At 35.5% G+C, this 16,883-nt stretch overlaps 3 protein-coding genes across 3 annotated transcripts; 2 read left to right on the top strand and 1 right to left on the bottom strand.

Annotated features, from left to right (window-relative positions):
* Positions 1-1,070: 1,070 nt before the first annotated feature.
* Positions 1,071-3,240, top strand: LOC113299992. Its single transcript, XM_026549122.1, has 2 exons — positions 1,071-1,326; positions 3,001-3,240. The coding sequence occupies exons 1-2, from the start codon at positions 1,159-1,161 to the stop codon at positions 3,049-3,051; spliced, it is 219 nt and encodes a 72-aa protein (XP_026404907.1). The 5' UTR covers positions 1,071-1,158; the 3' UTR covers positions 3,052-3,240.
* A 7,871-nt stretch (positions 3,241-11,111) lies between these two features.
* On the top strand, positions 11,112-12,854 carry LOC113293565. The gene is made up of 3 exons (XM_026542169.1): positions 11,112-11,389; positions 11,979-12,079; positions 12,195-12,854. Exons 1-3 carry the CDS (start codon positions 11,292-11,294, stop codon positions 12,503-12,505), a joined length of 510 nt encoding a protein of 169 aa, XP_026397954.1. The 5' UTR covers positions 11,112-11,291; the 3' UTR covers positions 12,506-12,854.
* Positions 12,855-13,184: 330 nt separating this feature from the next.
* Positions 13,185-15,916, bottom strand: LOC113296264 (zinc finger protein ZAT9-like). The gene is made up of 2 exons (XM_026544577.1): positions 15,701-15,916; positions 13,185-14,144 (listed from the first exon to the last, which is right to left on the bottom strand). The coding sequence occupies exons 1-2, from the start codon at positions 15,914-15,916 to the stop codon at positions 13,185-13,187; spliced, it is 1,176 nt and encodes a 391-aa protein (XP_026400362.1).
* Between the last annotated feature and the right edge of the window lie 967 nt (positions 15,917-16,883).

The raw sequence follows: 16,883 nt of genomic DNA, 5'->3' as shown, positions 1-16,883 counted from the left end.
GACAACTTTTGTTTGGAAAAGGTTTTAAAACATGCCACCTTTTACGACTTAAAAAATACGATTTGTCAATCTACAGTTGTAGATCACTATTTTTCCCGTAGTGTTCAGACCCATAAGAAGCAGAAGCGGTAGGTATACTTCAAGCATCTTATTGGGCCAAAGAGAAGAACATCAATCAATTCAGCATAGAAGGTGACTGTGAAAGCCTTTTCAACTATCTCAATGGAAAATCTTGAGAAATCTCTTGGAGAAGCAGGAACATTTTGGAGGAAGAAGAAAAAAAAGCAAAGTCGTGTAACAACTTTTGGGGTTTTTATTTTATACCCTGAACATGCAACTTAGTGGCAGATGTCTTAGCTAAATATGCAAGAAATCTTCTTCCAGAAATGGATTGGTCATGTAATCCACTGGCTTGTATAACTTAAAAACTTCTAGTAGATAAATCTTATATGAGAAGAAACACGCCATCTATATTAGATGACTCTACTACTTTTGTAAGACAGACTCATTTTCAATCTTAACTTCTTCCCATGAAATCTTTATTCACAAAAAAATAAATAATAAAAATAAACTATTTGTGTTTATTCCCATGAAATCTTTATGCACCTAGTTCAGCTGGTTATCCCCGTTTTCCAAAGTTTCATGCGTTCCAGGAGGTCCTAGGTTCGAGCCCCCAATGGCGTAATGTTGCAGGAGTTAACATGAAATCTAGAGTTAGCTTGCCCCCCTTGTGTCACAACCTCAGCCCCCCCTATCCGCTTCGGCACCCCCCTTGGTTAGATTACCACGAGGCTCGCTGGTAGGCTAGCACATCAATCTGTTCAATTAATGTAGTAGTATGTTGTTGGAGCTTAGCTTGTTAGGCTTCCAACTAGATATATAATATTCTTTATCTTTTAAAAATTAATGTGAAATTGTTTTTCCAAACTAACTTCAAGCTTTTTGTGTCGGAAAGTAACTTCTTTGAAGCATATCTAGACGCCTTAATCCAAATAGTAACTCGGTTCATGTCACTCTCTATCTCTACTGGTTCACCAGTTCTATTAATTCCGGTTCTACATTCGGAACCGATTTTACAATAGCTATATACTGCAGTGGAGTTGAGATCGAAAGAGAGAGAAACACAGAGAAGAGATTCATTTCATAACTTTGGCAGCCATGGGAGGAGGAATGGAAGTGAACAAGAACACACACATAGAAGACTGGAACGCATTTAGAGAAAATCTGGAACATAAATTTCGCTGGAATCGTCGTAGTTTCGCAATCATCGGTATATTTGGTATCGCTATTCCTGTCCTTGTTTACAAAGGAATCGTCAAGGATTTTGTAAGTTTTTCTTTGTTTCCCTAAATTCATCTCTTCGTATTGATTTTCCTTTCTAATGATGTGATTTTATACTCATTTTGATCTGTTTCTTTGTTTTGGATCTTTCTATTTGTGCCCTAATTTTGTGAAACCCATTTTTAGGTTTGGTCAATTTTAGGTTGATAATTTCACAAATGAGGCTGTGTAACTAGTATTGACTTGGAAATGACTCCCAGTTGCCTTAAATGTTTTTTGAATCCTTAATTATGGTTTTGTATGTAATGTCGGCTGAGATTGGATTCAATTTGCCAGTTTTGTTCCCAGATTGACTGGTTGGGTTTATTAACATAATAAGTATTATAGATTAGTGCTGAGATTTTTTGAGATTATTACCATGAAATAGAATTTTATTTTAAGATGAATCTACACAATCTCAATCAGAAGGTCACTGTTTAGTTGGCTATACATTATCTGAGATTATTGTGTTAAGTGTAGACTTATTACTTTCTATAGAGACGGGTTAGTGGTTTATGCCTTAAATGAAACTGAAGTGGCAGTTGCTAGTAACCAAATGATGGTGATGGTTATATCAATTTTTGAGTTGCTGGCTGCTGTTAAATGTGTCATTGGAACAATGTGATACCATGAAATGCTGCGAACGTTCTTTGGTTTGAGTAGGTGATTAAGTGATGGTGACATATTTGTTCTGTAGTTGTTTGGTTAGTATGAAAGTTATTGCTAGCTGAGTAATTTTCTGCTAGCTGAACTAATATCCAGATGGAATCATCACGAAATGCTAGTTCTTGGGATAGGTTTTTAGATACAGATATCTTCATTTGATTATCAATCAACTAACCATCTCATGCTCTCATTTTGATCTGTTACTTTGTTTGGGATCTTTCTATTTGTGCCCTAATTTCTTCGCCCCTAATTTTGTTTCTGACCTAGATTTTTTGTATTTGTGAAACCCATTTTTAAGTTTGGTTAGTTTTAGGTGGATAATTTGAATATTGATTTGAGTTCTCAAGTTTAACCACTTTAGGAGGATGTATTAAGTAAAGCAATTCCTCTGTTAACGTTTGTGTTTGAGGATTGAAGGACAAATTCAGACCCAATAACCAAAGAAACCCAAAGGAGGAGAATGTACACAACCACCATTAGGATTGAGTTGCGTTACACGTTACTAGGACCAGTTCCTGTGAATGAAATACAGACAACATATAATATGGATAGTGCCTTTACGGACATTAAGATGTACGCATTTTCTCCTTGGATATACAATGGAACTATCGGCCAATGGCGTGCTTAATTAATATTTAGATGGAAGCAACATAAAATGCTACTTTTTGCCTTGGTTTAGGTTTTTAGACACAGATTGCTTCATGTGAGTAGCATTCAACTAATAGCTCACTATCATGTATTTATCTTTGCAAGTAAAACTGAAATCTCCAATAAGCAAGCAGAAATTACAGTAATTACCACATATTCGAATACCTGGATAGAAATGCCGGTTCTTTTTATAGGTTTTCTTCAACTGAGACTCAGCTGTTGACACCAACAGGGTTATGGCCTAGCTTCAAACTTACTTTTGGGATCATTATGTTTTTGCGTTTCTAATCGCTCATTTCTCGCATTTAGTTTTCTTTTGGAGGGGAAAATTCTGGAATTCATTTTCAGTTGTTTTTGTTGTGACAGCATATGCAAGATGAAGACTACGGAAGGCCATACAAGAAATATGGACTTTGAGAGTCGTGGAAGTGTTTTGTAATAATGTTAGTTTTGGAGTGAACCCCACAACTTCTGAACTCACAACTCTGTTGTTCCCTTTTTGAGGTCGTGGCTAGACACCCCAATTTGTGCTACATTGATAACACAAACATCTGTTAAAAATTAGTGATGCTTTGTTTTATATTATTTCTTATCATTTGTGCTTTATTCTGATGCCTTTTTTTCCTCTTGGGATTTCTCGTTCCTTGTTTTGTATTCTGTGATGCAGTTTTCCCATGATGCCATTAATCTCTTTAATCTGCTACGCTGCTACAGATTTCAACGACTTATTAGAGTGCTGTAGGCTGTAGTATTATATCACTATATTATGGATGTACATCTTATCTTTAGAAAGTTTGGTTGGTTGGTAACCGCTGCATAGGCAGCACCTTCACTATTCTTCTTAGATCGTCATGCAGATCTTCTTAAACTATCTTTCGATGGGTAGTTACTTCAGTCTGGTGTAACTAGGCATACAGGTCCATCATCCCTCAATCTCATCAAGAAGCATCATGATATGGAGTTGGGAATTTGGTAAACTTGGAAACTGATAACACGATGTGTGGATGTTGTAGGTGGAATGATGTTGTATAAGCCTAATTATGTATGTCAAGGTTCTCAAACCTTACCAGTTATGCATCATTCATGTGTATTAATTTGTTAGAAATTTATCCACAGTAGGTGGTGGGGGTTCTGGTGCATACTAGCTAGGTATGTCTATATCAGAGAATAGCCGCTGCAAGCCAGCCTTTAATTGCACATGAGTAAATATATTTAGCGAATAATTATTTTCAGGGCAAAGTTAATGAAACGACTCCAGGAAGAAGCTGAAACTTTGTTGAATAAAAATAGAAGTTTGATCATAGAAAGAATGAACAAGCTGTTTCTTGAGCTTGCTAAGACTGTCACCCTGCCATTTGTTTTATAGTGACACCAGAGCAGGCACAGAATGCGCCAATCCAAGGAATCGAATTTAACTGTGTGATGCTCTTAGCGAAGTGTCTGAGTTTAGTAGTACCGGTGTTTGAGATTTGGGTATGTTGGTGGGCATGTCTGTGTGTTGGATGTTTTGGTGTTTTATGTGGTCGTCAGATTTGCCAGATCTTATTTCCATCAACTGAATGAACTGATATCCTTATCATGGACTGTACACCAACACCCTTCACCAGTTTATTGTTATTCTGCTTAGCCCCCTCTATTCTGGAGTCTTTCTATCTATATAAAGACTACCACATAAAGAATGTACAGCAAATATTTGCCATGCCTGCAAAATTTCACCACCACAAAATGCTGCAGTAGTGGGAGTTTATCTGCTGCGAAATTTTTCCTGCACAGGGCTTGCCAAACAAGTCCATATATAAACTAGCGAAACCCAAAAAACGATAAACTTGACGAAAAGAAAATTTGCAACTGCCAAACTAGTGAGATTTGGTGTTATGGTTTGGGAAAAATACGGTTTAGTCCAAAATCCCATCTAAATATACTAGTTAGTCCACACCCATTTAATTAGGTACAATTTAGTCCAAAAGTTATTTAAAATATGAAAAATACACATATAACCTTGTTGATTTACAATTTAGTCCAAATATTTATAATTTAGTCCAAGGTGATTCATGATGATGTCAGCAATTTTAAATAATATAAAAATAATTACAAAAACAATTAATCTTTCGAACCGTTTGTCCAAAATTCACAAACTTTATATATTCGGAAAGCTCTTTCCAAGATCTACAAAAAGAGTACCCATATGACTATATAATTTTCATTTTTTAAAACATCTTAATTTACACTGGTGTACAAATATGTAGGGGTGTAAATAATACCCGAAAATACTCGGCCTGCCTGTATCCGCCCGAGCCCGCCTGTACCCGAAGTAGTCCAAAGCCTGTTATGGCCCGTCATGGACCACCCGACCTGGCCTGGATTAATTTATTGGGCGGTCTCGGACTTTGCGATTAATTATGATGCCCGGCCTGGTGCCCGGCCTGGTGCCCGGCCTGAAAGCCTTCTATGTGCCATTAATCAATTAATATCCTCTTAAAAGACTTAAAAGTTACAATTTTATAATTGTCAATTTTGTGTCAAGAAAAATAAAATATATAATTGCTTTTTTACTTATAATTAACCTTTTCAAAACATTAATGGTAATATATTTTCTTATTAGAAAGTTTATTGTACTCTAATTAATTATTTATTATAGGCTAAAATTAAATATTTGTCAGTGTAATTTAAATATAAAATAATACTATCACTTATGATATGCGATCTTGGAAAGGAAATGATATTGTATTTAATACCGTTCATTTGAAAATTTAAACTTAAAAAAAAAAATCAAAATAGTGGCCTGTCCGGCCCGATCTGGCCTGCCCGTATAAAAAGCGGGCATTGGGCGGTCTTTGGGTAGCAAATTATCTACTTGTGCCCGGCCTGTCCAGCCTGAATTTTTTTACGGGCTCACAAATATTAAGCCTGGCCTGCCCGGCCTGTCTTAGTTTTTGGGTCGGGCGGCCCGGCCTGCCCGAATTTACACCCCTACAAATATGTACACATCTACAAAAATCCAAAGACAAGATAAGGTCAGTTTGTACACCACCACTAACAAGCATGCTATTAAAATCTAAGACATAGCAAACATGTTATTAAAATCATAAAATCCAGAAAATCATCTATCTACAAAACTTGTCCATTGTTCTTCTTCACTTACTTAAGCTGCCTCGAAAAGTACCTAAACACATAGCAAGCATGCTATTAAAATCGTTTCAAGATAGCGAAAAATAACAACTTAGATTTTTATCAAGAATTAGGTTTTTTATATTTTAGAGAGAGCACAATGTATAAAAGTTGACTCACCATACCCACAAAACAGGTCATATATTATTGAGATTGTATAGTAGTGTACAAACTATTTAACACATTTATAAAAATCCAGGGCCATAAAATCATAAAAGAGCATAATTGTGTACAACAATGTACAACCCTACAAAAACCCAATATTTATACCACAAAACATGCATAGATTACTGAGATAACACGATGGTGTACGACTATCTACACAAGTATAAAAATCCAACACATGTACACATTAGTGCTTTCCCTAATTTCTGGTTTGTATACATAAAATATAAGTGCACATTATGTACACACCACTAATCCCTTTGATGTTTATGAGTCCCTTAATTTTACTTCCTAACTAAGACTTGGGGATGATGATATCCGACATAGGAAGAATCCTATGTTTCTTGTGTATAGAAAAATCTAAATGCAAGTACTAGTTTGTAAGATTCAGGTTCATAACCAATGTAGAAACAAAATTCACGACTTACAACAAGCACGTATGATAAAGATAGTGCACTAAAAAGTACACTGCGCATACTGGTGTACAAACAAGTGCACATCATACAACTGGTATAATAAAAACAACGCACGTAAAGATTTTAACAGTGTTTAACCTTTTAAAAAAATAATTTCACAGATTTCATAAGAAAAAGGTAAATGATTAGAGAGGGCACATGTGAAGAATTTACCTTGCCAACTTTACTATTCAGAGATGCAACTCATTTTCTCGCTAGCGATATCATTATCTACAGAAAGAAAATATAGGAAATCACGACAAGCCAAGATAGAATGAAAGAAAATATAAGACAAATAAAGTTGAAAAACATGGGTAACAGGAAAAGGAAAATAGCAGCAAACGTAAAAAATATTTTGCACATCGACCATTTAAAATAACCTTTCTATTGACTATGAAGCTTTCGGAAAGAAATTATGAGCTATTGAAATTATTGGTGACTCTTGACGTAGCTCAACTCAATGAAGAAAGGATACTGATGCCAAAAAGTCACCTAAACAAGAATCCTTAAAGAAAATATTTGTTATAGGCATGGAACAAAGTTAAAAATGGAAGTGAGTTTAATGTTAAAATCAGCTTGTGTAGAACTTTATATGTACACATTAACAACAAACAAGTGTATATGTATGTACATATTAACAAATAAACAAGTATATTATTTTGTACACATTAGGAATCAACGTAAGTACAACTATGTTCACATTAAGTACCACAAAATATGCATGTTTTATAAGTTATAGCGCGTCTAGAGCTATTACATCTCACACTCAATTTATTCTACAGTCAACCCATCACTGACACCTAACCAGATGCATTTCTAAGTCCACTAATTGATATCTCCTAGAAGTATTTTTTGCGATCTAAAAGGTTATTTTGCGATATAATTGTGTACCATTAATAATCATTATGTGTACAGTTATGTACACATAACAATCCGCGGGTGTACATCTATGTACACGTTAACAATCCACCGGTAACTACGTACACATTAACGATCAATGTGTATAATTTTGTACACGTTAATAATAAACTGTGTAAAGCTATTAAAATATGAATGCTTTAAAAATGATCTTTAGTACGAGAGGTTACATTATTAAAATGTTTCACCTGTTCATTTCATTATAATAAACTATCTAGAGGAAGTTGTATGCAAATATTACATTGGGGGAAAACCATATCAAGAATAACCATATATCACCTTGTTTGAGAATACTAGCACATTTGACAATTGCATCCTAATTGCTATTGCCAATACTTCAAGATTACTGGTAGTTCCAGGTACCCATTGATCAGTTTTTTACATTGCAGCCAAGAAAATTAGGGGCAGTTACTAGTAATACAAAATCAAGTCGCATTTGCTAACTTAATACTATTATACAAACAAGAGCATATAATTAACCACCATTATCTTGAAGTTCACATAAAAGAAAACCAATAATCAATTCTACATCCATGGTAATATGCAGTGAGAAAGGAGGCGTCAGTGCATGTACCAGCCAAGGACTCCAACCCCAGACAGAAATCATTCGTGGCAGAGAAACATAAGCGCAAACATTCCTACATATGAAAAAAACCCGAAAACATAAGTTAAATTTTCACTTAAAAAAACCCTAAATCATAATTTCACACCAGAAAAAAAGAAGTCAAAGAGATGAACTGAAATTCAAATTAAATCCGAAAACCCTAATAATAACTAGAAATTAACGCATAATAAGCTCATGCGAGATATGTCCACCATCTTGTGATTTTTGTCACATGTGTACAATAACGTACACTTTATATTATAGGTGTACTAATATGTACACAAGTCATTTCTGTCATAACCAACAGTCGGTGATTCGTAGCATCACTGATTCGAAATCCAACGAACAAAAAAATAACTAAAACTTGATTAAGAGTCCCAGAGTGAGCTATCTTTTACACATATAATTTCTGTCACATGTGTACATTATTGTACACGTACCAATATGTACACATGTAATGTCAATATAGTATGTGCATCACCAATACAATTACTGTTTGTCGACATTGTCAAGGTCATTTCCCCATCACCCTGGCCTCACTATCTCTATCTGATGGAATAGCTTTTGGAATGCAAAGACATGTAAATATTATTTTTTTACACCAATTTCCCCAAAAATTCACATTGCTTCCGTGAAAGCCAATTTCTCATCTTCGGAGAGGTCCGTACTGGAAGGGTGAAGGCTAGGGGGAACCACTTACCAGTACCATCCAATTGTGAAATAGATGTACCTGATAATTTTTGACATTTTCTTAGATAAATGGTAAATGAATAACTCCTAAAGAAAAACATTCGATAAGAATAATGCGATTTAGAAAATGAGTCAAGAGGGATAAACCTATACAATTACTAGGTTGCAATAATTTAAAAAAAAAATCAAACTTGCTTCATGATAACCTACGCTTTGCAAGCTTATAATAGGGCTCAATTTTATTTATTAATTAATTTTTCCTAGCACTATCTGTGCACCTAAAATGGACCAAACTCAATCAGATTAGAATTACAGTAAAACAAATGCACTGAAATGTGAACACTTTGGAAAAAAATATAGCATGTTAGTTATGGGTGACCACTAGGTGTTTCACATTTAATAGTCTTGTCAGCATTTAGGTCTACCAAATAAACAGCGAACCAAAAGAAAACGATCAACAACATTGCTTTATATAATTGCTTCCAAAGAAATCTTTTGAGTCTTATTCCCGAAATGCTGCTTGCAACTGATCGCGTTGTTAAGCTGGTTGCACAAAAATTAAGATGGGAGCTAGAAAATGAATACCAAAGATGTGTTGTTGTTGGTAATAGTACAAAGGAAAAATTGAATGGAACAAAAGCTTGAATCAGGTTAAGTCTTTTTACTAGAAGTCCTAGATGCCCGCTATATCTTAGAAATATTTTTTAGAACGGCACTCCTTAGCTGTTTAATTGTGGTTATATCTCCTAGTGACTGTTCATGCTCAATAAAATTTGGTCATACACTTTTATCTAGCACAGTTTGATCTGGTTTGGAAAGAGGTCTCATCATGGAGATCAGTGATTTCATCTTCTCAGGTTCCTGGTTGTTTCGAATGAGAGCATGATGTCTTGTTATTAGCTATGCTAAAACTACCCTAAATGCGAAAACATCATATTTGGAGGTAGTTTGCATCTTAAATACAGACTTGTATGAAATTCAGTCAATTTCAACAGCAAGAGAAAGATTTGTGAATAACAACTCTTATAAGGCTCTTGTTAATAGGTGCTAAAGCATATTAGTTCTTGCAAGGGTTGACTATTATCCATAGAATAAAGGCCGGAGCTTGTTACTTACTTGGGAGGAAGGTAACCAGGTGTTCCAATCAAGTGTGCTGCTTGGGTATCTCTTTCCACGACGCGCTCAACTAGCTTAACCAACCCAAAATTCTGCAACCTGTAGAAGTTAACATAATTTATGTTTCCATTAGTATTTACTGGAGAAAGTAAGATCACCAAATCCATCCAGGCTAAACTATGATTACAATAAACTACTAATATCCCATTTTCTCTTCAGCCGCCTAAGATTCTATCTGTTTTACCCCAACTATATCTCATTTAACAAAATCTTTCTTTTTAGGATTCATGAACTCAATAAATCAAACAAATTATCTCAATGAAAAAAGATACAGATCCATGGAACTTAAACAATAAACGCATAATTTAAGAAATATACCCTAAAATAATTTCCAGAAAAACAACATCTAATTAATAAATATACCCTAAATTAATTTCCAGAAAAAAACATCTAATTAAGATTTCATATACCTAAATTGTGGTTTTATCTGCTTAATTACATCAAATCCTTTCAATGATTTGATTCGAGAATACACCTTTCTCAGTTTCAATTCCATTTAAGACATCAAATGCCTCCAATGATTTGATTCGAGAATAGTCCTTTCAATTACCTAAACCTAACAAAACCACAACGATTAAGCCAAAAGAATTCTGATTTGACAAAAAAAATGAATTTAAGTTTAGGCAGTGATGTTAAAAACAGAAGTCGATTCGATTATTACCTCTAGAATAGAAATCGTTACAATTTATTGATTTTGAGTTTATCTCCAAGAAAAGGAACTGACGACGACGATTTAGGCTTTTCAAAGATGAGTCAATTGTTGTTCGATTATCATAATTAGGTTTGAAGATCGAAATTTCATTGAAACGACGAGATCCGTTTTTATGATTTTTATCTTCGCCCGGAGCTATTCCCATGAAATGAAAATGAAAAAAAATAAGGAAACTGAATTACGAAGAACAGTTAGTTGTGGGGTATTTTTTCCCACGAGATAATTGGTTTTGGACTGAATCGTTCACGAAAGGACTAACCCGTACGAAATTTTGAAATTTTGGATTCTCTAATACTAGGCTTGAGATGACAGGACTAGACTGTCTAAAACCCAATAACTTTGGGACTAAACGTCAATTCCTACTATCGGTTTTGCGTAGCTGACCTTGTATTGGGCTAAGTAGAAAAAGTAGTTGGGCTTAATTATCACTGGGGGGGCTATGTAGACAAAATTGGGCTTAAGTATCACATCCTCTTCTGAACTTTTAAACTGAATTTGGGGAAAAACGGTTACCGAAGGGCGAGAAAAATCAAAGGGATTCAACGTTCCATTCTTCTGTTCTTCTTCTTATCATTATTAATAACAAAACTCTAGATCTTTGTTCTTCGTCCCCTTTCTTCTTTTGTTCAATTTCACTTTGATTCTGCTGTTCTTACTTATCTTTACAAGATTTATTGTTTGCAATATCCAAACACTCTTGCCTTGACAAAGATTGGAAGCGTTGTGTGTCAAATGTTACGAGGATTGAAGTTTGAAGAAAACAATTCAAATGGGAGCTGTTATTGGTAAAGCTGCGAATGGCATCTGTTCTGCTATAGGAAATGCTTTTACTGCTCCATTCAAAACCATTTTTGGTGCTTCCTGCGAGTAAGAAATGGCCTTTCCTTTTTTTTTTTTTTTTTTTTTTTTTTTTTTTTTTTTTTTTTTCATACTCACGATTTTCAGTTTTGTTTTTTCGAATATTGAAATCATGTGTCTAAGGCACAATCAAAACTCAAAAGTAATTTCTTTCAGTAAGGATAAAAATCTAAGATTCAGTAATTAGGATCTTGTAAATAAGAGCAACATAAATGGTTAGAATATTACATGTAGAAGGCGATAACAAAGACCAGACAATCTTTTGACGGTCTTTGTATTTTCGCTATTCCTGGTCACATAGGTCTTAGTTTGTCAGGGACACACAGTGAAGCGACCGATTTTGGTCTAGTTTTTCCGATTTTGTCAGAGGAATTAGATGCGAGCGTTAGGTCTGTTTTTCTGTAGCATTTGTAGAAAAAGGGTAATTGTACATGTTTGTATTTGTTATCAAACATAAGCCTATTCCTACTCACTCCATATTCATTTTGCTATATGGTTTATGAAGTAGTTTCTACTTGTAAAACGTACCATTACAGTTTGTCCTGTACTTCTCTCTTGAGATTTCTAAATATTTTCATTCACCTGGTTACTTTTGTAGAGATATTTGTTCAGGAACATGGGACTTTACATGTTTTATCGAGCATTTATGCTTCTCCAACATCGTCAGATTGTTGATGGTCTTGGGGCTATGTTATATCAGTATGTTCCTTCAACCTTCTGCTTGAATATTTTTTCAATTGCTCTAAAAATCCGATTTTGGGCTGTTTTAGTTGGGTACTAATGCTTTAAAAATTGGTTTCTTATCTTGAATCAGTTTTGGTGTTCATCTATCTTCTGTTTCAACTGGGGATCGTACAATGCATATGTAGAAGCCTATGCAAAATGTGTTGGTTTGCATGTCAGAGTTATTTTCATGCAATAGAAGACTTCACGTGTTGTTTATGGTACAAACTAAAGAACACAAAGCGGGTTCACCGCCGCCGACCCCGCCGTTATCGAGACATTGAACAAGGTTATAGTTCGAGCGAAAACTCAATACAGCGATATTGGAGTTTGAACGTAAGCAGGAAAAGAAAATGGAATAGAGAAAAAAAGACTGCAAGGCCTCATTACCCAGTGAATTAAGCTGAAGTCATTAGAAAGGTACCAAAGTAGAAATGGAAGTCGTCACCACCATGATTTACGTTGGAAGACAAGTGAAGTTTCTGTGCACCTAAAAGGTGGGTCGAGAAGATTAAGGAATTCAAAGCAACTTCAAATCAGTAGACCGGGAAATTTTGGTAAACAGGTGAAGGTGTTTAAAAGGAGAAAGATAATCAGGTAAGACTCTCACTGTAAGACTACTACTAGACCCCTCATCTTGCAAATTAACTTTTCCAAGCTTTTGCGGTGGGTTGTCAAAGGAAGATACTAAGGCTAGCTAGGTGTCAATGAGTTTCTAGCATGTAACGAATAATCAAACTAATCAATGAAATGCAAACGTCAGATTCTAAGTAAGCTCTTTCTTAAATTTAATAGAATTTTTCATTGTATTTTTTTTTTTTTGCAAATGATGGTACAAGAGTCGAGTTAATCACAGAAAAGGAAAAGAACATGCCTGCAGCAACAACTTATTGTTATCTAAAATGATAATCAATCCCTACGCCGTGCATTTTCCTATTCTTATTGTTATCTAAATTGCTCCATTTTTTAAAACTACACAAGTTCAATATATCTTCAAGCACTCCCCCATTTTCTTCGTCTGTGGAAATCGGTACCCCAAGAACTGAGCCAAATATCTAAACTGAACTGGTTGTTTCAGATCTTACAACTTTAACTCAGTTTCATCGTCATCCTCTGGTGGATTTTCGTTGAGGTCGAACATCATAATCTTCTTATTCAGTGCTTCGGATTGCTCTTCTCGAACTGATAATGTGGATGACTGAATTAGGTGTAAAGACTCATTGATTTCCTTTGGTGGTGGTGAGACTGATGACCTACTGGGTTCAACTTCTCCTGTCTTATGACTCTTTTGATGCCCCCCGAGTGCCTGACCTGTCTGAAACATCTTGCTGCATATTTTGCATTCATAGATCTTTGAAGTTGCGACTGAATCTTGCACTGCAGATTTGACTACTTGTTTTTTCAAGGGATTGCTCTTGCAGCTTGATTTATGACCACCCAAAGCTTGATAACTATTGAATGATTTCCCACAAAAAGCACAATTGAATGTTTCAGAAGCAGAAGACAAAGTTGTTATCTGCTGGTTACTTGCTTCTGAATATGTCTTCTTCCCGGTATCTAACATGATTTCACACCTGTAATCCTCCTCAGTTTCCTTCTCAATTCTCGCTTTCTTCAACCCATCTTTTGTACAGACTATGTCCTGCAGTTTTCGCTTCTTTGTAACTGGAAATCTCGTGCTTTTGTCTTTCTTTGAGTTTGCTGAATCAATAGAATAGCTATTAGACAAAGCCCATAGATGCATTAGGGTTTCCACTAATTCTTTCTCTCCGAACACTGGTTCCTTTTGTTTCTCAATAGATGATGTTGATGTCGATGACCTCTTTCGGCCTCTTTTTCCAGTTTCCTCCCATTGAGGGAACACAGCCTTAGATTTCTCAGAAGTTGAAGGTGAACTCCTTTGAGCATCAGAAGTAGATGGCCTTTGAGCATCAGAAGAAGAAGAAGGTGAATTCCTCTGACCATCAGAAGTAGCAGGCGAGCTCTTTTGTTTAATGTCTGAACCGGAATTATGAATTGAATAATTTTGAATACCATTTTCCTGCATTGGGAAACCTAGGAATTTATTATTAACCTTTATGCGAATCTTCATCTTCTTCTCTCTGGATTTGCTAAGAACAGAGTACCGAGACAAAGGTTTTTGAGTAAACAGAACAGAAACCCTAGAAGATGAACTTGAATGAATGCTAAAATCAAACTGAATACTGAGAAAGATTAACAAGCTAATATGGAACTCTAGTCCAGTTTTATACACTCCAATTACTTGTTTCTCGATCAAACTTAAATCTACACAATTTCTGAAAAGCTCTTTCCTAAATGCGCGTCTTAAACTATAATCCTTATTCACTTCAACTTCGGTCACTCCCAATTTCTAAATGTCAGTCTTTCCTTCAGTTGAAACTGGGACAGCCCAAAAGGATAGAGAGTGACAATAGTAATTGCAAAGGCTTCAAAAGAAAAGGTGACATGTATTTACTAACCAATATCAAAACGAGTATTTGTAAGGATGGGTTTCTTCCTTCAAGCTGCTGCTTTATCTGCTAATCAATTGCATCCAAACTTGATTCCATTGTTTTTATACTTTCTTCTCCTAAAGCTTTTCTTTCTGCACATGTACAGTTTCTTTCTCCTCCTGTTTTTGCCCCATGCTTCTCGTCGTCTCTGTTCGTTAACGTTCTCTCGCAGGCTCTCCCTCTATGACAGCAGCGGGTGTTACTTCTTGTCAGGGCCGTAGCAAACTATTCGGGGGCTCTAGGCAAAGTTAGAGAAACGGGGGCCCTCTGCAAGCAAACTTTTTTTCTCTCGTTTGACACTATAGACAATCAAATGATAAAATTGGCCACAAAGTTTGTCTAAAAAAGCCGAAGAAGCACCTTATCTTACAAAGATCAATATTCCATCCCTTCTCGAATCAAAATTCCCAGTCGTGCTATCGAAATAAACTTATCGACTATCAACTTCCAAACTCTGTTTGGACAAGCCAACTGCTGCTAGAATTATCAATGATATAAACACATTGGGATAGCAGTCTTCCATATCTTTAAGAAAATCAATATTTATTTATTTTTTTGCATTTCCTGTTTGGGCAGCAAATACTTCAAAACGTTTCACTTCTGTATTTAAGTCATGGCCGCTAATATAGCAGAACCCATATCATGACCTAGATGATATAGAAAGATGTAAGATGTAGAAAGATGTAAAATGAGTTGTTTGTGGGTTGCCCAACTTAACATTTTTTTTTGAAGCATATTTACACCATATTCATACACAACGACTAAATTGAATTGTTGATTTTTTTTTAATTGTTTGAAGCATTGAATTGTTGAATTAAAAGTTTGGAAGTGGAATCTAGATTAAAAAAAATTAAATATCAAATGATAAAATTTACTTTGATGTCATTGACGTAAATCTTGTACTTGTTTTTTAATTAGGAAAGCAGAAAACCTGGAACTATTAAATTGTAATACATATTAATATAAGGATAAAAAAACAACAAATTAAGTGAATACATGGGAATTTAGATACAATAAACCAGGTAAAAAAAGATGGAAGCCAAAAAATAGAAGCAGAAAAGTCGAATACTTAACAGGAAATTACATAACCAATAGAATTTGGGGGGCCCTTCGTTCTGCTTTGTGATGGATTTTCTTTACAGACGGGTAAGTCGCCATCTTCTGCACATGTACAGTTTCTAAGATGTAATTCATCACAGTCGTCTACTTCAGTTAATTCAAAAATCTTTGTATCCTCCTCTCCCAATTCTTTCAGTGATACAAAACTGTTTACATGAAGTAGCGCATCCCTAACTTCCATACTGATAGACACATTTTTGTGTCTAATTTGTCTCGATTATATATATTGATAGTTCTCATTCTTGTATTTATTTTGGTATTTTATCTCTTTGTAGGTGTTTTTGGAGAAATAAGCTTTTGCGGCGAAATTGGCTCAAAACGTGGCATTTGAACCTCAGTAGCAGACGTACCAGTGACATCCCAGAAATACCCCGGAGGAACCCTGAAAAAGTGTTGAAAATATCCCAGAAAAATTACTAAAGGCACCCAAGGGGCAAGTGTTATTCGGACTCTCACTATGGATAAGGGGTAACCCATTCCGGGCATGTGCTAAAGGGACACCGGAACTGGATAAGGGGGAGGTCACCTTCACCTTTTGAATTTTGAAATTGGCGGGAAAGTGTTCATCACATCTGTTGAAACTTGGTGGGTATCTTCCTTGGACCCAAACAGGCCTAGTATGATCATTGTTTTGTATCCAAATTGGCTGGAAATCGAGTTTTAATCAAAACAAGAAAAATAGGGATTCACGGGTTCTGTTGATTGGAGGAAGAGATTACGTGAGGTATTAGAAGTGTACCAATGGCTAGGATGATTCCTTGGACATCATAGAAGAGTTCTAAACACATCAGGACACAAAAGAAACCGCGAGAATACAGGAAAAATCCATTATCTGTAACTTGGCAGAAAAGAATAATCCGAGATATACTCGGATTCGATTAGGTTTTTGTGTATATAAGGAGTTGCTACGAGTCCCAGAAGAGGATCGGGAGTTTGGGGAGAAGTTGGACGAGTTTCAGAGAGCTTTAGAGCACCAAAGAGCTCTAGAGATCGAGTTGCAGGGAGTCCGTTGCTGCTGCTGCTGGTGCTGAAGAACAACGTTGCAAATAAGAACAACGTCTCAAATTCGCAACGGTGTTACATTCAAACCCTTTGTAACAGTCAGTCCATTGTAACAGCTTCTTTGTAACGCCAATATAACCTTTTAA

This window comes from Papaver somniferum, chromosome 7 (assembly GCF_003573695.1).
Source record: "Papaver somniferum cultivar HN1 chromosome 7, ASM357369v1, whole genome shotgun sequence".
NCBI lineage: Eukaryota > Viridiplantae > Streptophyta > Magnoliopsida > Ranunculales > Papaveraceae > Papaver > Papaver somniferum.
Note: the sequence above shows the minus strand (reverse complement) of the source record. Positions and strands in the feature narration are given on the sequence as shown.